Genomic DNA, 25,983 nt, shown 5'->3' on the forward strand with positions numbered 1-25,983 from the left:
TCTTTTACCAAAATAAATAAAGAGGAACAAATATTTGGGCTGCGTTTTAAAAATCGTATGTATTTTTCCATTACTTATCAAGCAACTGCTTGCTAAGCAAAGCACTAAGTGACTTAAATGCACAAACTAATTGAATCCTTTCAACTCTGAGTAGAATGATTTTTATCATCAACATTTTACAGATAAGGAAACTACGGGAGCTGCCTAAAGTCCCAGAGCTTGCAAATAACGGAGTGGAGATTCCTCTAAGTGGTCATGATTCCAGGATGAAACTCTTTAATCACTGTCTTGTATAGTCACGTTACTACACAGGTGGGCAAATAAAGAAAACAAGGATGGAAAACTATGATTTAATGTTGGATTTTTAACAGCGGTTAGGAATTTGCTAATTCAATACCACAGGATTAAAAGTTTTCCAACTAGGAAGCCCCGGAGAAAATGAAGACATATTCATTAAATTATAATAGGCCTTTAAATGACTGTGTGGACATGATCATACAACTTGACACGTTTATTCCCGGGTATTTCTCATGCAGTCCAGTCTGGATGCACGACATGCTCCTGAAGGGTATGTGGCATGAAGTCACTGCCCTGGAGAGCAGGGAACTGAGAGGTAACAATCCACGAGGGGTTTTCACTTTGCCCTTGCCCTTTTCCTCCTCCCTATTCCAGTAGACACTTGGCTCCGTGCTCATTTCCTCAAAAGAGGATGAAGCAGGGTGAAAAATAAAAGTTGCCTGACAGCTACTTCTCTTTCTGCTGTTAGTGCCCAAACTCAACCACAGAAAAGGAAATAATTCTTGAGCATAGATTCTTGAAGGGAAACGATTTTCCCTTCAGGTGAACTGCTAATAATATTAACAATTGCTCTCACTCATGGATCCCTAACTATGCATTAGGCACACTTTGAAGCACGTATCTGTGTATCTGTGTACTCATTTAATTCTCTAAAAGCCTATGAGGGAGTTATTACTAATATTGTTAGAATGCTCTATGAAGATTTGTTTTTGTCTGATTTTATTTACTGCTGTATCTCTATTTATTTACTTATTTATTTTTGAGATGGAGTCTCGCTCTGTCGCCAGGCTGGAGTGTAGTGGCACGAATGGGCTCGCTGCAATCTCTGCCTCCCGGGTTCAAGAGATTCTCCTGCCTCAGCCTCCCAAGTAGCTGGGATTACAGGCACCCCCCACCACGCCTGGCTAATTTTTGTATTTTTAGTAGAGACGGGGTTTCACCATGTTGGCCAGGATGGTCTCCATCTCCCGACCTTGTGATCCACCCGCCTCGGCCTCCCAAAGTGCTGGGATTACAGGAGTGAGCCACCGCACCCAGGCTTATTTACTGCTGTATCTCTAGCATTCAGAACAATACCTGGCAAAGATTAGGAACAAATAAATATTTATCGTAGAATCCATCTCCAACTAAAGGTGAAGGAACTTAGGCACAGAGAGATTAAGTTACCTGCCCAAAGGCCCACAGCTAGTAGAAGACTAGGAGAGTTAGGGCATCCCCACCTGGGCTGGGAGAAGAGACAAGAGGATGGGAAAGCTGTGCTTCCGGAGTGGAGGAGCCCTGGGACCCTCTTGTGCCTCCAGGGAGGTGACAAGACCACAGGGAAGAAGTGGCTCTGTTGGGTACTGGGCAAGTGGAATCTCAGGCAGCGTTGTGATGAAACTGCCACAGTGGGGCAAGAAGGTAGCAAAATGAGAATGCTGCAGGAGCTGCAGAGAGCTCCTGGAGTGGAGGCCATGTACACAAGGACAATGGATGCCTCTAGAGCAGCCTCTGTTGATCGGTGACCAAGGATCAAGTGGCTGCTCCTTCCCCAATCCTTGATGTGTTACTCTGCTTTCCTTCAGCCAAAACAACTAGTCGTAAAAGAGAAAATTGTAATACAAAATGAGAAAAGTGCTATTTTTTGTATACTTGATTTTTTTTTAACTGAAGCAGTCTCGTATTATATATAGGCAGCATTATGTAAGGAAAAATATTAAATGTGTCATCAGAAGGCCTAGATTTTAATCCTAGCTTGTCCCACCAAAAATTCGCAAGCAATTTACCTAATTTCCCTATGCCTCAGTTTCTTCATTTATAAAAATAGGGATTAAAAATCATTGAGGTGAGGATAAAAAGATTTTTTTTTGAAAATATAAGTTAAAGCTGTCAAAGATAATAAATGCATTGTGTTAATTTTGTATAGCTCCCACTCCCATCCTATTTGCACTTGATTTTGACACACGTGTATCCTTTTTTGGTGGGTAAGGGGCTACACTTGTGTCTTCTCTTTTTACAGACTAGTATTTACATTTATTTTCATTTCTGATGTTTATACCAAGTGGATGTAAACATATTTTTCAAAATTAAATGCACTTTAGAAATAAGAAATATTAAATGATTGATAGGTTGCTATTGTTGCCTGTGGGAGTAATTTTCCAGAAGTTAAAAGCCAGCCGGTCATTGAAATGTTTCATGGATAATCCTCAGGCTCAGTAAGGCCCAGGCAGGCATTTTACTGGATCTTTTCACTGAGCTGTCCTAATATTCTAGATGAAAATAATTCCTGCACTAAGAAGTGAAAAAATAAATTTCTAAAATGTCTAGGCATTTGTTACTAAATTGTAAAAGGGTCACAAACAAGATGAATTGGAAACTTCTACACCAGGTTTACTTTAAACACTTTGGCTTTTCTGAGAAATGACAATAAATGAAATAAACCAGCAGCAATGCAAATTTACAGTCCTTGCAAAAATGCGAACTATAAATTAGGGTCATTCTCCCATCAGATGTATATTAGTGGTCATGACGTGCCTGGCACTCCTCTTAGAACTGAGGAGACAATAGTTAACAAGACAGTGAAGTGCCTGCCTTTACAGAGCTTACATTCCACTGGGAGAAACCAAAAACAAACAAGTGAAATACACGACATTGTTAGACACTGCCTCAAAGGAACATACAGCAGGTACAGGAGTGACTGTTTCTAAAACAGGGAAGCAAGTCATGTGCACATCTGCAAAGATGATTTCATTACATTCAGGTTTTCTTATTCTCCAGGAGACTATGGTGTAAGACTAAAAATAAGTGAACATGTAAGAAAAGAAGGAAGAGCGTTAGGTGGAAGGAAGTTGCCTGTCCTCTCACTGGCTTGTGATTATTACTTACTCATCATATAAACCCAAGGCACAGTCACATACCCAGGGATACGAGACACTACAGACTCCCGAGAGACACAACACAGGTAAGTCATATTATTGAACTCCACATAGATAAGAAATGAGATATGCTTTACTCTTTACTTTAGAGTTTTTATTATTCTCATATCCTGTTTGTGACTAACTCTCTTGTGAGCTATTTTCATGATGGTGCTCACTGTGACCTTGTCTTACCCAGAGCCTCTCCATATATGTGAATATGTGAAAATCAAATAGTCATTTTTAAGAGAAATATAGGTACAGGAGATTTAAGACGATCTCTTCAAGTGGATTTTAACATAGAAAATATAATCAATGCTAGAAGAAAAATCCTGTCTTAATCAGGGTTTGTTATTACTTCCAGAATTTTCCCAAGTGATTCTTCAATCACTTGGATTGATGGAGTAGAGAATATTATCTCATGGCTCTTCGATTTCTTTCCTTTGCTTTAAAGTTTAAGACTTTTACTGGTAATATTTTATATTATTTTAAGGCACATTTTGTTGAAGCATCTCCATGTTTTGATAAGAATTGCATCCTATCATCTTTTGGCTTCAGAGATAGTTTAAGGGATTTACCCCAGGCCAGGAATTTCAACTCCAGCTCCCAAAGGATATTTCAGTTATTCCTCTTGCTTTGGCTTTAATGTGAAACAGCCACTTAAAATGATATTTAGTTGATATTTGATAAAAAAAAAATAGAGCTTTCAGCTTGCTAATTCAAAGTTAAACATCCAGTGCTTGACTGAAATCAATATCTTACTCAGTCAACAATTCTTCTATTTCTCTATTGTCCTATAATTTAACTCCAACCTGGCAGCTTTTCCAGAACTGAACTTGAAATGCCCAGGGACACTGTGAAATGAGTGAAATTAACATTCCTTACCATCAAATGTTAGGGGTAATAAAAAGCTGTTATTTAATGTCAGTATATGCAAGAAGTTCCCATGTGGACAATAGTATCTCACATGATTGCCGTCTGAATCCAATTTTTACATTTCAGAACACCAGGGTCTATATAACAGGAGTGTAAACGTGCCTTAGGCCATTACATTTTGTGTAAGTTTATTACTGGGCAAGTTAAGATCTACATCTTAAACTCAAAGAAAAGCTATAGCAAATTCACAAGTAATCTTTGTTTTTATACCTTAAACTCAGATTATTGCACAATTACTAAGCATGTAAAAAACTGTGTCTGGAATGCCCAAATATGTTTGAATTCTTGATGTCTCTTATTTAAGAATAAGAGCTTAAGTCGGCTAACATTTTGTATTGAATTGTAGAATGGTTAATACTTAATTCCTTATTTGTAAGTTTTCTATCCAACAAAATTATTCCAAAAGTTCTCTTTTTTGAACTAAAAATATTTCGGCTGAAGTCTTTATTAAGATGTTTAGTATAGGCATTGGATATTGATTAGCCTGTGTTGTCAGAGAGTTGAAATTGGATTGTTGTCATCTGTCTGGCACAGAGACTAGAATTTTTGAGACTATTTTTTACTGTGCTTTTACAGCAATATACAGAATAGTATATTGTTAAATTGTTTTATTATAAAAGTTTGTAATTTTTTCAATGAGTATGTTAAAATTGCCTCTGGGATTGAATTAATCAGATGAAATAAATCAGCATTGTATTAGTTAGTTTTCACGCTGCTGATAAAGACATACCGGAGACTGGGTAATTTATAAAGAAAAAAAGGTTTGGCCGGGCGCGGTGGCTCACGCCTGCAATCCCAACATTTTGGAAGGCCGTGGTTAGGAGGTTAGGAGGTCCTGGCCAACATGGCGAAACCACGTCTCTACTAAAAATACAAAAATTAGCTGGGCGCATTGGCGGGCGCCTGTAATCCCAGCTACTCGGGAGGCTGAGGCAGGGAGAATCGCTTGAACCCGGGAGGCGGATGCTGCAGTGAGCGGAGATTGCGCCACTGCACTCCAGCCTGGGCGACAGAGCAAGACTCAGTCTCAAAAAAAAAAAAAAAAAAAAATTAGCGGGGCGTGGTGGTTGGAGCCTGTAATCCCAGCTACTGTGGTTGCTGAGGCAGGAGAATCGCTTCAACCCGGGAGGCAGAGGCTGCGGTGAAACGAGATCGCACCATTGCACTCCAGCCTGGGCAACAAGAGCAAAACTCCGTCTCAAAAAAAAAAAAAAAAAAAAAAAAAAGGGGGCCGGGCGCAGTGGCTGACGCCTGTAAACCCAGCACTTTGGGAGGCTGAGGCGGGTGGATCACGAGGTCAGGACATCGAGACCATCCTGGCTAACACGGTGAAACCCCATCTCTACTAAATATACAAAAAAATTAGCCAGGCGTGGTGGCGGGTGCCTGTAGTCCCAGCTACTCGGGAGGCTGAGGCAGGAGAATGGCGTGAACCCGGGAGATGGAGCTTGCAGTAAGTCGATATCACGCCACTGCACTCCAGCCTGGGCGACAGAGACTGACTCCGTCTCAAAAAAAAAAAAAAAAAGAAAGGAAAAAAGGTTTAGACCGGGCACAGTGGCTCACACCTGTAATCCAGCACTTTGGGAGGCCCAGACAGGTGGATCACAAGGTCAGATGGTCAACACCATCCTGGCCAACATGGTGAAACCCCATCTCCACTAAAAAATAAAATACAAAAATTAGCTGTATGTGGTGGCGCCCACCTATAATCCTAGCTACTTGGGAGACTGAGGCAGGATAATCGCTTGAACCCACGAGGTGGAGATTTCAGTGAGCCCAGATTGCGCCACTGCACTACAGTTCCACATGGCTGGGGAGGCCTCACCATCATAGCGGAATAGGAAGCGATGTGTTACATGGCAGCAGGCAAGACAGAACCAGAGCCAAGTTAAAGGGGTAATCCCTTATAAAATCATCAGATCTCGTGAGACTTATTTACTACCATGAAGTCAGTATGGGGGAAACCGCCCCCATGATTCAATTGTCTCCCACGACACGTGGGAATTACGGGAGCTACAATTCAAGATGAGATTCTGGTGGGAATATAGCCAAACCATATCAAGCATTACATAAAGTAAAAAAAAAAAAAGCTATTAAGAAAGAAAGGGAAAGAAAGGAAGTACCCAAGAGAGTACTTTAGAAAAACACTGTTATTTCCCATGTAAAAGAGCTCATTTCCTAATGCATATATTAATATTAAAAGTTAAATCTTCTTCACTGGATAGCTATGTTCATATGAGTTTATATATGTAAGTTTCTATCCAGGGTATTTATTAGTCATTTATTTATGTGTTCTTTGATAAACCGTATAGGTTATTTTTCAAACAGAATTCTAAATGAGCTTTTTATCTATCTGCTGAATTAGTAACTTTACACGATATGCTTTGGGGTGTAAGGAAGCCAGTGGTTAATTTTAGATGAAAGATCTTTAGCTGTAAAGATCTTCAAACACAATCAGCTTTTAAACTTCATGCTTCTGTATCATTTCAGGAAACATGCAGTTTTCTCTACATGACATGCTTAACACAATGACAGTGGAAGGGTTCAGAAATGAAGCTAACAGGAAATAAGGGACCAGAATGATATTGCAGTTTTGCTGTGCTAGTCAAATCATACCAAGATAACCTAGATGTTATTTCTGTGTACAATAGAAAGTTGGGTTCTAATTATGTTTATTTTCCCTCTGTTGTCTCAGAACCATTTAGTCTAGTTTCTTTATGTCCTCACTCTATGTCATGTCTGTCCTATATATGAGGTTCTGTTTTAAGACAATGCACCTCTGAAAAAATACTGCATTACAAGGCTTTTTATCTAAGTCTTGCTATCTGGTACATCAGGTCTTCAAGGCTTTTTATCTAAGTCTTGCTATCTGGTACATCAGGTCTTCCTCTTCTGTTCTCTTTTTTTGTTTGTCTTGGCTATTTTGGTCCTTAGCATTTCCATTTGAAATCTAGGATCCAGTTTATCTGTAGAATCTCTTGAATTTTAAATATAGACAATCATTTTGATTGCAAATGGATAGCTGTGTCACTCTCTTCCTACTACTTACAAATGTTATTTATTATTATCTTACATTACTGAATTAGCTAGGCTGTCCAGCATTATGCTGAATAGTAGATGTTACAGTGGGATTCTTGTTATTCCTGACATTAAAGAAAATGCTTTTATTGGTTCACCATTATGTATGTTTGCTGTAAGTTTTTAGTAGAGACTCTTTATATGGTTAAGGAAGTATTCTTTTATTACTAGTTTGATAAGAGGTATTTTATTTTGTTGTTTTTTCATTTTGCTAAGAGTTTTGATCACAAATGAGTGATAATGTTATAAATGCTTTTTAAAAGCATTTAGTATCTATTGAGATGACAGTATGTTTTATGATAATTCTCTTTCTTTTTTATGAGAGAGAGAGTCTCACTCTGTCTCCCAGGCTGGAGTGAAGTGGCACGGTCTTGGCTCACTGCAACCTCTGCCTCCCGGGTTCAAGCAATTCTCATGCCTTAGCCACCTGAGTAGCTGGAATTACAGGCTCACACCACTACACCCAGCTAATTTGTATATTTTGTTGTAGAGACGGGGTTCCACTGTGTTGGTCAGGCTGGTCTCAAACTCCTGACCTCAAGTGATCTGCCCGCCTCGGCCTCCCAAAGTGCTGGGATTAGAGACGTGAGCCACTGCACCTGGCCTGGTTTTTCTCTTTCAATGTAGTTTATTATACAGATGGATGTTCTGATATAACATCTTGTATTCCTGAGACAAACAGAAAATATAATTATGCAAATAACTACAGAAATGTCATGTAAAAAGTACAGCCTCATTAATGAGTTACAACGGTTGAAAGAATATTTTAAAAGGAAAGATAAGCATTTGTTAGCTGCTATTGGGCCTCTGACAAATCTTAGACTTCAAGATATTTTTGCAGAGAAATATAGATAGCTACCAGCCTATGCTGAGAATTTTCAAATGTCTTCTTTACTTCAGTGAAATACAATATAAAAGAGTATGATTTTGAAAATTAACAAAAATAAAAAATAATTACTTTGCTTTCATGCAGAATTCAGCAGGTGGACACTGGTATTTATGTGGTAATTGACTGAATGAGAAAATGTTATAGGTTTAACTTTTAATGCTGTTAACTTTTTTTTCATTTTTTGAGATGGAGTCTTGCCCTGTCCCCCAGGCAGGAGTGCAATGGCACCATCTCGGCTCACTGCAACCTCTGCCTCCCAGGTTTCAGTGATTCTCTTGCCTGAGCCTCCTGAGTAGCTGGGATTACAGGTGCCCGCCACCACCCCCAGCTAATTTTTGTACTTTTAGTAGAGACGGGGTTTCACCATGTTGGCTAAGCTGGTCTCAAACTCCTGACCTTGTGATCCGCCTGCCTCGGCCTCCCAAAGTGCTAGGATTACAGGCGTGAGCCATGGCGCCCCGTGTAGTGCTGATAACTTTTAATGTTATAGGGAGAAAATATAATTTCTTCATGCTGTGGAAACATTGACCATGCCAACAAAACCAATAAAAAGTTTTATATAGAATGCTTTTCAAATAGAAGCTGCAGGCTGGGCATAGTGGCTCACACCTGTAATCCCAGCACTTTGGGAGGCCAAGTGGGGGGTGGATTACCTGAGGTTGGGAGACCAACCTGAGAACAATCTGGCCAACATAAGTGAAACCCCATCTCTACTAGAAATAGAAAAATTAGCCAGGCGTGATGGTGCATGCCTGTAATCCCAGCTACTCAGGAGGCTGAGGCAGGAGAATTGCTTGAATCCAGGAGGCAGAGGTTGCAGTAAGCCCAGATTGAGCCACTGCACTCCAAACTGGGGGACAGAGTGAGACTGTGCCGCAACAAAACAAAACAAAACAAAACGAAACAAAACGAAACACCAAATAGAAACTGCAACTAATAATCACACTTTTTCCACTCTGTAGGCTTTTTAAAATTGTTTTGATATTTAAAACAAATAGGTCCAGGAATTATAACAATTATGCTTTTCCTGGATAAGAATAATCTCTTAATTATTACATTTTTTATTTACTATTTTGGTGCTCTTAGACCTTTTCCACTATTTATTTCTAAGCTCAACATTTTTAAGTAACCTGGAAAACAGTTCCATTGTTCTGATGGGCATTTCATTTAGTATCCCAAATTTGAACTCCTTTATATGTATATTTCTCCCTGAAAGAAATTCGTGGCTGTAAATCATGGAATTCTTATTAGTTTAGTCAATTCTTGTCTCTTTCAAGGACATTTTCCCACATATCTATACATGTGGTGAGTGCTACATCTCAGTTGGGTGGGGACTGGACTGGCTGATGCAAACTGGGCAGGAATGATTGGCAGTAGCTCTCCCATTTTAGCAAGGAGCACCAGCTTCACTCCAGAAAATCTGGACACAGAAGCCAGGGCCAGAAAAAATGGTTTTGCTAGGAATTACCATCACCGTCACTTTCTGAACCTGGGAGCTTCTAGATAGGCAACCAGTTATTTCCAGGTCATCCTCTTCCCACTAGACTCCAGGAATATATAAACTTAAAGTCAAGACTTGGCAAGCTAGATTTTTATGATTCGCATTTAACCTTTTATGTGATGTGATTTCTTTCTTTCTTTTTTTTTTTTTTTTTTTTGAGATGGAGTCTACTCTGCTGCCCAGCCTGGAGTGCAGTGGCGTGATCATGGGTCACTGCAACCTCCGCCTCTGGGGTTCAAGTGATTCTCCTGCCTCAGTCTCCTGAATAGCTGGGATTACAGGCGCGCACCACCACACCCAGCTAATGTTTGTATTTTTAGTAGAGACGGGGTTTCACCATGTTGGCCGGGCTGGTCTCGAACTCCTGGCTTCAGGTGATCTGCCTGCCTCGGCCTCCCAAAGTGCTGGGATTACAGGCATGAGCTGCCACACCTGGTCTGTGGTTTGATTTTTGATGAAACTTTGTTTTGAGGCTTGAGCCCAACTTTCCTTTTTATCTAATTAGTATTCCATTAATATTCTTTAAAAACTTTCTTAGTAGAGAATCAACTATTTAAACTCACCACTTTAAATAAATAATCATCATTATATGCTTTTATTCATTTAGTTACCATAATTATTATTTATCTTTAGTGTGCTGTATTCATAGTGTTTATTCTTGACTACAGAATGAGATCAAAGTCATTATTACTAATGCTAATGATTGTTTGCCATTGTGCTATGTACCTTATGTGTATTACCTCATTAATTTACAAATCCATGTTAATATCACTATTTATAAAAAGTCGTCTTTGAAATTCAGGGAGATTTTAACTGGCCAAAGCCCAAATTCAAAGAATTGAATTTCAAATGAAAACATTTCTTTCTCAGTTGTTTGATCTTACAAAATTAAAATATATTCCACTACGAGTGCTTAAAGTCATTAACCATTTATAAACAATGAAAATGAAAAGATACAAATCACTGAAAACCCATAAGATTATAATGACTGAATTCGCCGGTATTAGCAAACGTTTTGAAATGTAAGAGTAGTTGGCTTTCTTCCTCTACAGAGGGAATGAAGGAAGATTGTCCCATCTCCGCAGAGGTCTCGAGATGGGGTGTGTTTTGTGGTGCAAGTAACCCAGTAACACCCAGTAGCATGGACGTAGTGAGAGGGAACCAGAGGGCATTGTTTCCCTAGGCCTTGGATGCCTAGAGGAAAAGCCACAGGTGAGGAAAGAGAGGCAAAGACAGGTTGGCATGGCACTCACATTCCTCTTGCATGTGCCCAGCCCTTGGCTGTCCTTACCCAGATGTCCTCATAAACTCTGAGCTGTGTCACAAGAGCAAACAAAACAGGGAAAATATCAAATATTACACATTGCCAGTGACTAAAAGCAGGGCAAAATCATCTTAAAGTGGGAAGTTTTTTGCTCCATGCTCTGAAGGTTGGTGTGTAGCTACCCTCTTAATCTGAATATTTTTATAAATAAAGTTTGAATTTGGTTATTTCACTGTAATGTTCTAACTAGTGCCAAGAGAGAGTCATGATCTGATTTCAACCAAGTTTCCCCATATGTAATTAGATAGTGATTTATAATTTTGGTTCCTTTAATTAAAGGATTCCTTTGGTATCCTTTAATGTCTCCAGTTATCTCAAGAGATGCGATAAAGTTTTCCAAAAAATTCTGAAGAAAAATATTGAGACATCTCTAGAGGGCTTTTAAAATAATCCCTCCCTTTTTCTTTTTCCAGAATTGCACCATGCCAAACTACAAACTCACTTATTTTAATATGAGGGGGAGAGCAGAAATTATTCGTTACATATTTGCTTATTTGGACATACAGTATGAAGACCACAGAATAGAACAAGCTGACTGGCCTGAAATCAAATCAAGTAAGTAGCACGAATAATAAATGTAGGAAAAATATGCTTTCAAAACCCTTTGTTTTTCCTCAGGGAAATGAAAAAAAAAATCAAGGTTTTCAAAGCTCATGTAGCTTTAAATTGAGAAGCAGCAGTTCAGACTAAATAAATGCTGTGTAATCAAGCAAATCTCCTATTAGAGGTGAAAACATAAAACTTACAGAAAGAGAATATAAAGGTAAACCAGTATAAAGCTTTATCAGATGAGAAGATGAGCTGAAATAAACATGAGACATTGTTTGTTTTTCTGTTTTGTCACTGGGATAGCTGAAGTGCACAAAGTTTAGGTAATTTTTCCAGTTTCACGACCCTAGCAAGTAGAACTGAGTTTCAAACCCAGGTCAGTTTAATACCAAGCTCAAGCTATTTGCACTAGACAATGCCAAAAAAACACTACTATGATAATAGGCATATTAACAATGAATTGCCACAGCCTTTGGAAGCACGAGCGCCTTAAAAGTCATTGCCCTTACAGCCATTCTTTTTCTTAGCAGAGACCTCTTCTCTGGTGAGATAGTGTATCTTATTTCTTATTCTCATGATACTTTACCATTAATATCCAAATGTTTATTCCGATATCAGAATTTACACATGGGATTTTAAGACAGTGAATATATAATAGGTGAACATTACTTTTATCCACTAATTAATTAGACCAAGATGGATAGAAAGGTGCAGATATTACATGTAATAAATTTTGCCTGTTAGCTTTGAAATATAAGTTCACTGAGTGCCTCATTCCCTATTCTACCTGAACTTTTCATTGTTATTGAAAATGGAATTTCTGTATTTTCTTAATATTTCCATAGATTTTCAGAGTTGAAAGGAATCTTAAAGTTCATGATGGTTAGGATATAGTTTCAAATGTTTTAATAGACAGACACAATGTAAAATTGTCTTAAAAAGGATAGAAATTTCATTTACACAAAACCCCAAGTGGTTATCATGATTTTGCTCCATACAGTTGTCAAAGATTAGGTTTCTTGTTGATCTGCCACCCCTTGGTGTCTTATTTACACAGTGTGAGATAGCTCACGCTCCTTCCACATTGTAGCTCAGAGAAAGTGCGAAAGAGGGAGAGGACACACCCCTTCCTTTTAACAGCATGACTAGAAAGTTGCATACGTCACTTGGTAAGCCCAGTGGTCACATATTACTACAAGGAAAATTGAGAAATGCTGATTTAATTGTGGATAATCATTTGCACAGCTAAAAATCCAGAGTTTTATTACTCTAAGAAGAAAGGAAAGAATAGGTACTACTAAGGAGCAGTTTCTATTACAGATGTTATTTGGTCTCATCTGCTGTCCAATTTAGCAGTGCTCTCTGGTGGTTGAAACCTGCTATGACACTCCCTCTGCTAGAACCTAGAAAATCTCCAGTCAACACATTCCATCATTGGATACTTTTATTAAAATGTTCTCCTGGACAAACTTGGTAAATTGCACATGAGTTTACATTTTCTCTCTTTAAAACGTTTTTTCTGTCCTTTAATAACACTGAAGTACTTTAAAAAAGGGGCGAAGTCCATAAGGACAAAGAAATAAAGCTTGAATGTAGATATGATAGCACACAATTCTGGAAGCTAAAAAGCAGGCCAAAGAATGGTAAAGTGACTTAGTAGGCCCAAAGTTCAAACATAAACCTTGAGGAGGAGAAAGCAAGCTAAATCACCAGAGATACAGAAAAAGGCTCATGAATTTGTAGTAGCAGATAACTCTAAAAGTTGAGCTGACAGAGGATTGACTGGAAAAATGTTGATGGAGAATTTTTCTTGACCCCTTTGTCGGACTTGTGATGGGGTGCCCCATTTACTTGGCCCACTGCACTCAATCCCTTGTGGGAGGGAGCACGTGAGCAAGTGAGCATGGGATCCAGCTGACCACTTTGGGCGCTGGCGGGAGCAAGCTCTGTGCGGGCCCCGCAGCAGCACCCAGGTTGAGGTTCCTGTGACCCCTGAAGCCCCAGAGGGCATGTTACAATGCTCTCTTAGCCCTGCCATCCATGGACAGCGGTGTATTATCAGCTCAGTGGGCCTCTTGCCTCATCACATGGGGTGGCTGCCCCCCACCAGCAAGGGCAAAGGGCCAGTGTGACAGCCTTTTTTGGGTCCCTGTACTTGGTGGGTCCCTGCACTTGGTGGGTCCCAAGCTGTTGTCCAGCATCCAAGAAGAACTACGTTGTCCAGACACTTGAAAGACGGTGAAGGCAGAAAATTGTATTAAGTGATGGAAATGGCTCTCAGCAGAGAGGGGAGCTGGAGAGAGGACAGGGTGGGCAGGTAGTCTTCCCCTGAAGTCAAGTCATCTCTCCTCCGAAGTCCAGCCATCTCTCTGAAGTCAAGTCGACTCTCTCCAGCTGAGCCGCTTTTCTTTCCTCTACCAACTGAGTCTGGGGTATTTATAGGCACAGGATTGTGGGGCGGGGTGGGCTATAGGTAGTTTTGGAAAAGGCAACATTCAATTGGTAAAAAAGCATTATTCAGAAAGAACCAATCAGGAGACAGCAAGCAAACAGGAATAGATTTTCTTATGTTGGGCCGCAGGTTTCAGGCTTTTTGGCTTGAAGGTGGGGTTTCACTGGGGACCTGCTGCTGTCTGCCTAGAATTTCTCTGCCTCCTGCCTCTATCAATGTGAAGAAGCACTGTGACCACCATATCCCTTCTCGTCCCTAGAATAAGCGTGGAGGTTACTCTCAGGGGAGGATAGACCAGAGGCTTCTGGGACAACAGACATGTCTGAGGACACAACGCTATAGTAAAGGTGGGATTCCATGGAAGTATAGAAACTAAATGGTGAGCTCTGTAGCACCTTTCCCCTGCTCTACAATCAGAAGGCTACAACCAGGCTAATATTCCTCGAGCAGAAATTGGAGAAATTCTCTCTGGGGAAGCTGACCAGCCCAAGTTAACGAACGAATGAGAGTTTCTTAATGAAACAGCCCAGCCCAATCTGTTGGCAAGCCCCTCCCATGCACACTGAGCTTACAGGTAGGTTTTATTTCTTTGCCTTTTAAGACATAAATGGCAATCAAAAATCAATAGATATTTGAGAAAAATCTAACATAAAACATACCTAAACAAAGAAGCAGAAAAAAAAGCAACTCTGAGGAAACCAAGATGATTTAGCAAGAAAAAAAAAACCACTTCAAATATTTTTTAAAATCCTCAGAGAAATAAGAGAAGATATTCTATCCATGAAACAAGAACACTGTAATAGCAAACTAAATATGGCCTGAGAAGGACTCTGTACTACTATATTTGAGTCCCTGTAGATGAACTCTAACCTAACTTAATAAGTAGACAAGATTAAAACCTAACTTAGGAATATGCACCTATAAGAAGAGCTGAGTCTTGGCCAATCCCAGCAGCTACACTTCAACCACTCATATACTGCTGAGTGTTCAAACTGTGTTCAAATAAGGCAAACTCTGGGCTGTAACCAATCCAGTTGTTTCTGTACCTCACTTCTGATTTTTGTATGTCACTTTACTTTTTTTGTCTATAAATTTGTTCTGATCATGAGGCCTCCCCTGGAGCCCCTGTGATTCTGCTGTGATTCTGGGGACTTCCCAATTTGCAAATCGTTCATTGCTCAGTTAAACTCCTTTAAATTTAATTTGGCTGAAGTTTTTCTTTTAACAAAAGGGTGCTGTCAAAAGAAATATTCAGAGACAAACAGTTCTTGAAAATTAAAAATACGATACAAACATATCAATAAAATGACAAAAAATAAGGATATTTTTCCCAAAAGTACAAAAATAGGACAAATAAATGAAAAATAAAAGAAGAAAGAAAGGAAACTTGAGGCTCAGTTTAGGAGGTCCAACTTTCAAATAAAATTCTGGAAAGAGAGAACAGAAAATAGAAGGGAGACTAATTTTGAAAGACTATTCCTTATACAAAGTTGAGATCTGTCTCCTTATAGCTTTCATAGATTGGTCTTGTACTTAATAATTTTAATCCATGGAGAACCAGTTTACTCCTTTTACAACCAAATATTTAAAGAAACCTAGTTTCTTTAAAGACATCATAGAAAAAAGCTATTGCTGAGTGGTTAGTTCAATACAAATGTGCTGAGTGAAGATAAAGGTCTTTGGCAGAATTTGTAATTGGGTCCCATTTAATTCATGGATCTATACCTCTACCTACATAACAAATTTTGGAACTTCCTTGTTAATTTCTCTGGTAATCATTGTGAATTTTAGTCCAACTTTCCCATCCCTGACTCTACTTCTTGATTTAGATGCCATTTTTCCCTGGACTATCTGAGATTTACAATCACATCCGGGTCCAAAGGACAATTCACTTTTCTTTCTTAAGTGCTCATTTATATTCCCCGATTAGCATTTCTTCACCACTCAAGTAGGTATCCTCCAAACAAGTTCCTGTTACTGTACATCTGCCATTTAAGGTGTGATACCTATGGAGAACACAGTGTTTAAGGTACAAGAACAGCACAGAGCAAAATGGGACCATCATCCCTGTCACAAGACTAGACATCATTGTAAGACATTTTACCAAGATCACTGTAGTTATTTTGCCAGCCACATCACATTGAGGCCTCATATTCAGTGTAACAAAACTCCTTAATGCTTTCGAGGCTTTAGAATACTCCTATTGACACCTCCAACAACACTGGGATTATTATTATTTTTTCTGGAATCAAATGAAAGACTTAGCATTTGCCTTCTTAAATGTCTTCGTGTTAGATGCAGCCCAATGTTCCAGTTGTGGGCAGTTATCCCAAGGTTGGCTCAAACACTTTCAGTAGCTAAAAGCTCACTATCTCACAAGAAAACACATTCTGTTGTCAATGGCTCTAATGAGAACAAAATTATTCTTCATCTGCCCTTTATTCCACTACCCTTTGATTCTAGTTTCACATTTTAGAGGTAGTCAGAATAAGTCAAATTTTTCTTCTATTTGATAGTTCTGTCCTATTTGAGGTGGTTATGTTCCACTTAGCTAGTTTTATCTCCTCCAGGTGAAGAGTGCCAAGGTTCTTCAACCAATCCTCAAAAAAATAAGATTTTCAAATCTCTCACTAATTTGGAGACTATTCTCTGAGCTTGCTCTGATTTTTAATATCTTTCTCAAAACATGGCTCATAGAACTAAGAAAACAGCTGGGCAAAGGTTCCAAGTGACCTCAGTGTGAAGCTTACCTTTACCAGGTGTGTGACCAGGGCAATTTATATAACCTCTTAACTTCATCCCTTCATTTATAAAATGAGATAGTTATCACCTACTTCATTCATAGGGTTGTTGTAGGTAAAAGAAGACCTAATGGGCGTGCTAAATATTTAGTACAATGCCTAGCACAAAAAAACCCCTCCCTGCGAAAAAATTAGGCATTTTGATTCCTTCTTGTTCACATATTTTGCTTCAAATAAGGCATCCCAACTCATGTCAATTTCATTTGAGACTTTGTTTTGCTCACTGAAGTATCTCAGGCACCAAAAATAGTAGTTGGGACACTCATTACCTAAAGGTAAGTACTTAAAGGTATTTTTATTCTGTATGTGAAGTACAGTTCTCTTATACTTATTTAGGTGTGCATATGAAAGATACTTGAAGGAGATAACACAAAGTTGATTCTAGTAGTTGTGTGAGGGTCATCAGACTGTGACTGGCACTTTATTATTTTCTCTCTTAAAATAATTTTATGTCCAAAACTAAGGCACTGGTTGGGAAAATTGTGATCAATACACATGGCAAAGTATTATGTAGTCATTAAAAAAAGATGATGTTTCATTGATTTAGAAAGATGTTTAAAAGATACTGCGAAATGAAAAGTGATTTACAAAACATTATATGCATTACAATTTGTTTTAAAATATATATGGGAAATCAATTAAAATATTAAAATGGTTAAAACTATGTGGCTGAATTATTTTTATCAGTTTATAATTTTTCTATAATAAATGTATATTACTTTGTGATAAAAATACAATAGTAAGTTTAGATAAGAAAACAGTAGGATTTACAGATAAAATATTAATACGGTATCTGCTATCAGTCTGTCCGATATTTATGCAAAAATGCTTGCTGCCTTGCTATACATTTCAAATAGTCCCTCATCAAAATGAAGTGGGGCTTCAAAATTAATGACTAGAGGTACCTGACACTCATCTCCTCAAAGAAGGATCAAAATAGCAAGTAGATAACCACACATCTAATACAGCATCTAAGAGAGAAGACTGGAATTCAGCTGGGAAGTGATGGGAAACCTCTGAGGCACAGAAAGAAAAGGAAGCAAAGCAGCTGATGCAGCTGGAATCAGCTTGGAGCCAGGAGGGACTCCCCATTGTGGGGAAAAGGTAAGAGAGACATCCCCAGTGGTCCACATTTACTCCACAGACTCCTGCAATTCTAGCCATGGGAGAGCCCCCTTGGGCCTTATGGGCCCTGAGACTAGGGTAGGGAGTGCCTGGAGTCCATGTGAGAACATTGTTCCAGAGAGGAAGTTTGTGCTGTGTCCTACACACCCCCTGAGACCCAAGTAGCTGCATCATGGTGCCACTTGGAGAGCCCAGTCCCCACAAGACTATATCTTGCCCTGGAACCCAAAAGCCCGTGCATCTCCACATCCCTGGAGCCCTGCTGACATCCCCCCACAACAACCCAGAGGGCTGCAGCATTGCAATGCTGGCTTCACTTAGTGTTGTGGCTGGGTCCCCAGCACTTTAGCCCATGTAGTGTCCCAAACCTTGGGGAATAGACAGTGTTGCATACCAGAGTGGCTGCTGCTGTAACACAGGAGGCTAAAGCATGCACTCTCCAGAGTCTGAGAGCTGCCTGCCTGGGGCTGTTGCCACAGACAGCAACCATACCTTCTCTAGTATCAGGGCCACAGTGTACCTTCATGCACCTTTATGAAGCCTGGGGACCAGCTCACCGATATGCCATTCCAGGACCTGAGGATAGTACTGCCACACTCATCACCACTAGCATTTACGTGCACCATCTGGCGGCCTGAGGACCAGTCCACCCCACCCACTACCACTGCCATTGGCACCCAAGCACATTATCCAGGGGTCTGGGGATCCACGTGCCCTGCCTGCTGCCACTGGTGCAAACATGCACTCTCAGGAGACCTGAGGACAGGCCTATCTTGCCTGTCACTGCTGCTGCCAATTCCTGAATGCATTGTCCAGTGGCCTGAGGATCAACCTACTCCACCAGCCACCACCAGTGCTTGTGCACATCATCCAGGGGCTTGAGGTCACCTGTTCTGCTTGCCACTGTCATTGGGACTCACAAGCATTGTCTGGGGGGCTGGATCTGCCTTACCCAGCACTGCTGGTACCAGTGCATCCCATTCAGGGGCCTAGAAATCCACACACCCAGGCCACTGTAGCCACCACTAGTGCTTGAGGATGAATCCACTTGGCATCCCCCTGCCCAGCAAAGCCTTGCCACAGCCTCCACTAATAACTACAGCCTAAGCCACTGAGAAACTCACAGACAGCACTGACGCTGACTATAGCTGAAGAAATCATATGAAGACTACATTATTGCACCTACTTAGAATCAAAGCTAAAGTACCCTACGCAACCAACACTATAGATACACCTATAGGAAAAAGACTTTCCCTACAAAAATCAATCCATAAAACTGAAAGGAGCGACTATTATACCAGATGCACAGAAATCAACATAAAGACACAAGAAATATGAAAAAGCAAGGAAACAAGACATCTCCAAAGGAACCCAATAATTCTCCAGTAACCAATTCCATAAAAAAGGAAATACATGAAATGCCTGAAAAAGAATGGACAATAATGGTATTAAAGAAACTCAGTGAGATACAAACGAATACAGATAATACAAAGAAATCAGGAAGACAATGATCTGAATGAGAAATTCAATATAACAGATAGATATTATAAAAAATATCCAAACAGAATGCTGGAGCTAAAGAATTCAATGAATGAAATAAAAAAAATACAACTAGAGCTTCAACAATAGACTAGATCAAGCAGAAGAATTTCTGAACTTGAAGACAGGTCTTTTGAAATAACCCAGCCAGACCAAAGAAAAAAAATAAAATAAGAGAATGAAAAAAGGATGAAGAAAGCCTGCATTACATCATTTGGGAAACCATAAAGCAACCAAATGTTTGAATTTGGGGATTTTGGGAATTCCAGAAGAAGAGATGGACAAAGGCATAGAAAACCAATTAACAAAATGATAGTTAAAACTTCTCTCAAGTCTAGCAAGAGATTTAGACATCCAGATACATGAAGCTCAGGTACAGATTCAACATTAAAGTCATTAAACATTAAAGTCAAAACTGTCAAGTTTGTCAAGTTGTCAAATTTGACTTTGTCCTCAAGGACAAAGAGAATTCCAAAAATAGCAAGAGAAAAGTGTCAAGTCATATGTAAAGGACTCCCTATCAGACTAACAGCAGATTTCTCAGCAGAGATTTTACAGGCCAGGAGACAATGGAATGATATGTTCAAAGTGCTGAAAAAAAAAAAAAAAACCTGCCAGCCAAGAATACTATGGCCAGCAAAGTTATCCTTCAAAAATGAAGGAGAGATCTGTTCCAAGATGGCTGAATAGGAGCAGCTCTGGTCTGCAGCTCCCAGCGTGACTGATGCAGAAGATGGGTGATTTCTGCATTTCCAACTGAGGTACCTGGTTCATCTCACTGGGACTGGTTGGTCAGTGGGTGCAGCCCATGGAGGACAAGCTGAAGCAGGGTGGGGCATTGCCTCACCCAGGAAGCACAAGAGGTTGGGGGATTTCCCTTTTCTAGCCAAAGGAAGCCGTGACAGACTGTATTGTGGCGTGGGGTCCCACGCCCACGGAGCCTTGCTCACTGCTTGTGCAGCAGTTTGAGATTGAACTGCAAGGCGGCAGCCTAGCTGGGGGAGGGGCGTCTGCCATTGCTGAGGCTTGAGTAGGTAAACAAAGCGGCTGGGAAGCTCGAACTGGGTGGAGTCCACCGCAGCTCAAGAAGGCCTGCCTGCCTCTGTAGACACCACCTCTGGGGACAGTGCATAGCTGAACAAAAGGCAGCAGAAACTTCTCCAGACTTAAACGTCCCTGTCTGACAGCTCTGAAGAGAGCAGTGGTTCTCCCAGCATGGTGTTTGAGTTCTGAGAATGGACAGAGTGCCTCTTCAAGTGGGTCCCTGACCCCCGAGTAGCCTAACTGGGAGACAGCTCCCAGTAGGGGCTGACTGACACCTCATACAGCTAGATGTCCCTCTGAGACGAAGCTTCCAGAGGAAGGATCAGGCAGCAATATTTGCTGTTCTGCAATATTTGCTGTTCTGCAGCCTCCGCTGGTGATATCCCGGCAAACAGGGTCTGGAGTGGACCTCCAGCAAACTCCAACAGACCTGCAGCTGAGGGACCTGACTGTTAGAAGGAAAACTAACAAACAGAAAGGAACAGCATCAACATCAACAAAAAGGACATCCACACCAAAACCCAATCTGTAGGTCACCATCATCAAAGACCAAAGGCAGATAAAACCACAAAGATGGGGAGAAACCAGAGCAGAAAAGCTGAAAATTCTAATAATCACAGCACCTCTTCTTGTCCAAAGGATCGCAGCTCCTTGCCGGCGACGGATCAAAGCTGGATGGAGAATGACGAGTTGACAGAAGTAGGCTTCAGAAGGTCGGTAGTAACAAAATTCTCCGAGCTAAAGGAGGATGTTTGAACCCATCACAAGGAAGCTAAAAACCTTGAAAAAAGATTGGATGAATCTAATTAACTAGATTAATTAGATAATAATTAATTATTAACTAGAATAAACAGTGTAGAGAAGACCTTAAATGACTTGATGGAGCTGAAAACCATGGGATGAGAACATTGTGATGCATGCACAAGCTTCAGTAGCTGATTTGATCAAGTGGAAGAAAGGGTATCAGTGATTGAAGATCAAATTAATGAAATGAAGCAAGAAGAGAAGTTTAGAGAGAAAAGAGTAAAAAGAAATGAACAAAATCTCCAAGAAACATGGGACTATGTGAAAAGACCAGATCTACATTTGATTGGTGTACCTAAACGTGATGGGGAGAATGGAACCAAGCTGGAAAACACTCTTCAGGATATTATCCAGGAGAACTTCCCCAACCTAGCAAGACAGGCCAACATTCAAATTCAGGAAATACAGAGAATACCACAAAGATATTCCTTGAGAAGAACAACTCCAAGACACATAATTGTCAGATTCACCAAGGTTGAAATGAAGGAAAAAATGTTAAGGGCAGCCAGAGAGAAAGGTCGGGTTACCCACAAAGGGAAGCCCATAAGACTAACAGTGGGTCTCTCGGCAGAAACTCTACAAGCCAGAAGAGAGTGGGGGACAATATTCAACATTCTTAAAGAAAAGAATTTTCAACCCAGAATTTCATATCCAGCCAAAATAAGCTTCATAAGAGAAGGAGAAATAAAATCCTTTACAGACAAGCAAATGCTGAGAGATTTTGTCAATACCAGGCCTGCTTACAAGAGCTCCTGAAGGAAGAACTAAACATGGAAAGAAACAATCGGTACCAGCCACTGCAAAAACCTGCCAAATTGTAAAGACCATCAATGCAAGGAAGAAACTACATCAACTAATGGGCAAAATAACCAGCTAATATAATGACAGGATCAAATTCACACATAACAATATTAACCTTAAATGTAAACGGCCTAAATGCTCCAATTAAAAGATACAGACTGGCAAACTGGATAAAGAGTCAAGACCCATCAGTGTGCTGTATTCAGGAGACCCATCTCATGTGCAGAGACACACATAGGCTCAAAATAAAGGGACGGAGGAAGATCTACCAAGCAAATGGAAAACAAAAAAAAGCAGGGGTTACAATCCAACTCTCTGATAAAACAGACTTTAAACCAATGTAAATCAAAAGAGATAAAGAAGGCCATTACATAATGGTAAAGGGATCAATTCAACAAGAAGAGCTAACTATCCTGAATATATATGCACCCAGTACAAGAGCATCCAGATTCATAAAGCAAGTCCTTAGAGACCTACAAAGAGACTTAAGCTCCCACACAATAATAATGGGAGACTTTAACACCTCACTGTCAATATTAGACAGATCAATGAGAAAGAAGGTTAACAATGATGTCCAGGACTTAAAGTCAGCTCTGCACCAAGCAGACCTAATAGACATCTACAGAACTCTCCACCCTAAATCAACAGAATATACATTCTTCTCAGCACCACACTACACTTATTCTAAAACTGACCACATAGTTGGAAGTAAAGCACTCCTCAGCAAATGTAAAAGAACGGAAATCACAAGAAACTGTCTCTCAGACCACAGTGCAATCAAATTAGAATTCAGGATTAAGAAACTCACTCAAAACCACATCAATACATGGAAACTGAACAAACTGCTCCTGAATGACTACTGGGTACATAACGAAATGAAGGCAGAAATAAAGATGTTCTTTGAAACCAGTGAGAACAAAGACACAACATACCAGAATCTCTGGGACACATTTAAAGCAGTGTGTAGAGGGAAATTTATAGCACTAAATGCCCACAAGAGAAAGCAGGAAAGACCTAAAATCGACACCCTAACATCCCAATTAAGAGAACTAGAGAAGCAAGAGCAAACACATTCAAAAGCTAGCAGAAGGCAAGAAATAAGTAAGACCAGAAAAGAACTGAAGCAGACAGAGAAACAAAAAACCCTTCAAAAAATCAGTGAATCCAGGAGCTTGTTTTTTGAAAAGATCAACAAAATTGATAGACTGCTAGCAAGACTAATAAAGAAGAAAAGAGAGAAGAATCAAATAGATGCAATAAAAAATGATAAAGGGGATATCACCACTGATCCCACAGAAATACAAACTACCATCAGAGAATACTATAAACATCTCTACATAAATAAACCAGAAAATCTAGAAGAAATGGATAAATTGCTGGACACATACAATCTCCCAAGACTAACCCAGGAAGAAGTTGAATCCCTGAATAGACCCATAACAGGCTCTGAAATTGAGGCAATAATTAATAGCCTACCAGCCAAAAAAAGTCCAGGACCAGATGAATTCACAGCCAAATTCTACCAGGGGTACGTAGAGGAGATGGTACTATTCCTTCTGAAACTATTCCAATCAATAGAAAAAGAGGGAATCCTCCCTAACTCATTTTATGAGGCCAGCATCACCCTGATACGAAAGCCTGGCAGAGACACAACAAAAAAAGAGAATTTTAGACCAATATCCCTGATGAACATTGATGGGAAAATCCTCAATAAAATACTGGCAAAATGAATCCAGCAGTACATCAAAAGGCTTATCCACGAAGATCAAGTTGGCTTCATTCCTGGGATGCAAAGCTGGTTCAACATACGCAAATCAATAAATGTAATCCATCACCTAAACAGAACCTAAGACAAAAACCACATGATCATCTCAATAGATGCAGAAAAGGCCTTTGACAAAATTCAACAGCCCTTCATGCTAAAAACTCTCAATAAATTAGGTATTGATGGGACATATCTCAAAATAATAAGAGCTATTTATGACAAACCCACAGCCAATATCATACTGAATGGGCAAAAACTGGAAGCATTCCCTTTGAAAATGAGCACGAGACAGGGATGCCCTCTCACACCACTCCTATTCAACATGGTGTTGGAAGTTCTGGCCAGGGCAATCAGGCAAGAGAAAGAAATAAAGGGTATTCAATTAGGAAAAGAGGAAGTCAAATTGTCCCTGTTTGCAGATGACATGATTGTATATTTAGAAAACCCCATTATCTCAGCCCAAAATCTCCTTAAGTTGATAAGCAACTTCAGCAAAGTATCAGGATACAAAATCAATGTACAAAAATCACAAGCATTTCTATACAACAATAAGAGACAAACAGAGAGCCAAATCACGAGTGAACTCCCATTCACAATTGCTTCAAAGAGAATAAAATACCTAGGAATCCAACTTACAAGGAATGTGAAGGACCTCTTCAAGGAGAACTACAAACCACTGCTCAACAAAATAAAAGAGGATACAAACAAATAGAAGAACATTCCATGCTCATGGGTAGGAAGAATCAATATCGTGAAAATGGCCATACTGCCCAAGGTAATTTATAGATTCAATGCCATCCCCATCCACCTACCACTGACTTTCTTCACAGAATTGGAAAAAACTACTTTAAAGTTCATATGGAACCAAAAAAGAGCTCGCATGGCCAAGTCAATCCTAAGCAAAAAGAACAAAGCTGGAGGCATCAAGCTACCTGACTTCAAACTATACTACAAGGCTACAGTAACCAAAACAGCATGGTACTGGTACCAAAACAGAGATATAGACCAATGGAACAGAACAGAGCCCTCAGAAATAGTGCCACACATCTACAACCATCTGATCTTTGACAAACCTGACAAAAACAAGAAATGGGGAAAGGATTCCCTATTTAATAAATGGTGCTGGGAAAACTGGCTAGCCATATGTAGAAAGCTGAAACTGGATCCCTTCCTTACACCTTATACAAAAATTAATTCAAGATGGATTAAAGACTTCAATGTTAGACCTAAAACCGTAAAAACCCTAGAAGAAAACCTAGGCAATACCATTCAGGACATAGGCATGGGCAGGGACTTCATGTCTAAAACACCAAAAGCAATGGCAACAAAAGCCAAAATTGACAAATGGGATCTAATTAAACTAAAGAGCTTCTGCACAGCAAAAGAAACTACCATCAGAGTGAACAGGCAACCTACAGAATGGGAGAAAAATTTTGCATTCTATCCATCTGACAAAGGGCTAATATCCAGAATCTACAAAGAACTTAAACAAATTTACAAGAAAAAAATCAAACAACCCCATCAAAAAGTAGGCAAAGGATATGAACAGACACTTCTCAAAAAAAGACATTTATGCAGTCAACAGACACATGAAAAAATGCTCATCATCACTGGTCATCAGAGAAATGCAAATCAAAACCACAATGAGATACCATCTCACACCAGTTAGAATGGTGATCATTAAAAAGTCAGGAAACAACAGGTGGTGGAGAGGATGTGGAGAAATAGGAACAGTTTTACACTGTTGGTGGGAGTGTTAACTAGTTCAACCATTGTGGAAGACAGTGTGGCGATTCCTCAAGGATCTAGATATAGAAATACCATTTGACCCAGTGATCCCATTACTGGGTATATACCCAAAGGATTAAAAATCATGCTACCATAAAGACACATGCACATGTATGTTTACTGCAGCACTATTAACAATAGTAAAGACTTAGAACCAACCCAAATGTCCATCAATGATAGACTGGATTAAGAAAATGTGGTACATATAGACCATGGAATACTATGCAGCCATAAAAAACGATGAGTTCATGTCCTTTGTAGGGATATGGATGAAGCTGGAAACCATCATTCTGAGCAAACTATCGCAAGGACAGAAAACCAAACACTGCATGTTCTCACTCATAGGTGGGAACTGAACAATGAGAACACTTGGACACAGAATGGGGAACATCA

General features: G+C 39.8%; 1 protein-coding gene across 1 annotated transcript in view; it reads left to right on the top strand.

The window, feature by feature from the left end:
- Nucleotides 1–280: 280 nt before the first annotated feature.
- Nucleotides 281–25,983, top strand: part of HPGDS (hematopoietic prostaglandin D synthase) — a 47,153-nt gene continuing 21,450 nt past the window's right edge. Inside the window, exons 1-3 of the mRNA XM_055296991.2 lie at nt 281–312; nt 3,055–3,238; nt 11,336–11,477. Of these exons, the coding sequence (XP_055152966.1) occupies nt 11,345–11,477 (133 nt within the window). The 5' untranslated portion in view covers nt 281–312; nt 3,055–3,238; nt 11,336–11,344. The remainder of the gene's footprint in view (nt 313–3,054; nt 3,239–11,335; nt 11,478–25,983) is intronic.

Source organism: Symphalangus syndactylus, chromosome 10 (assembly GCF_028878055.3).
Source record: "Symphalangus syndactylus isolate Jambi chromosome 10, NHGRI_mSymSyn1-v2.1_pri, whole genome shotgun sequence".
NCBI lineage: Eukaryota > Metazoa > Chordata > Mammalia > Primates > Hylobatidae > Symphalangus > Symphalangus syndactylus.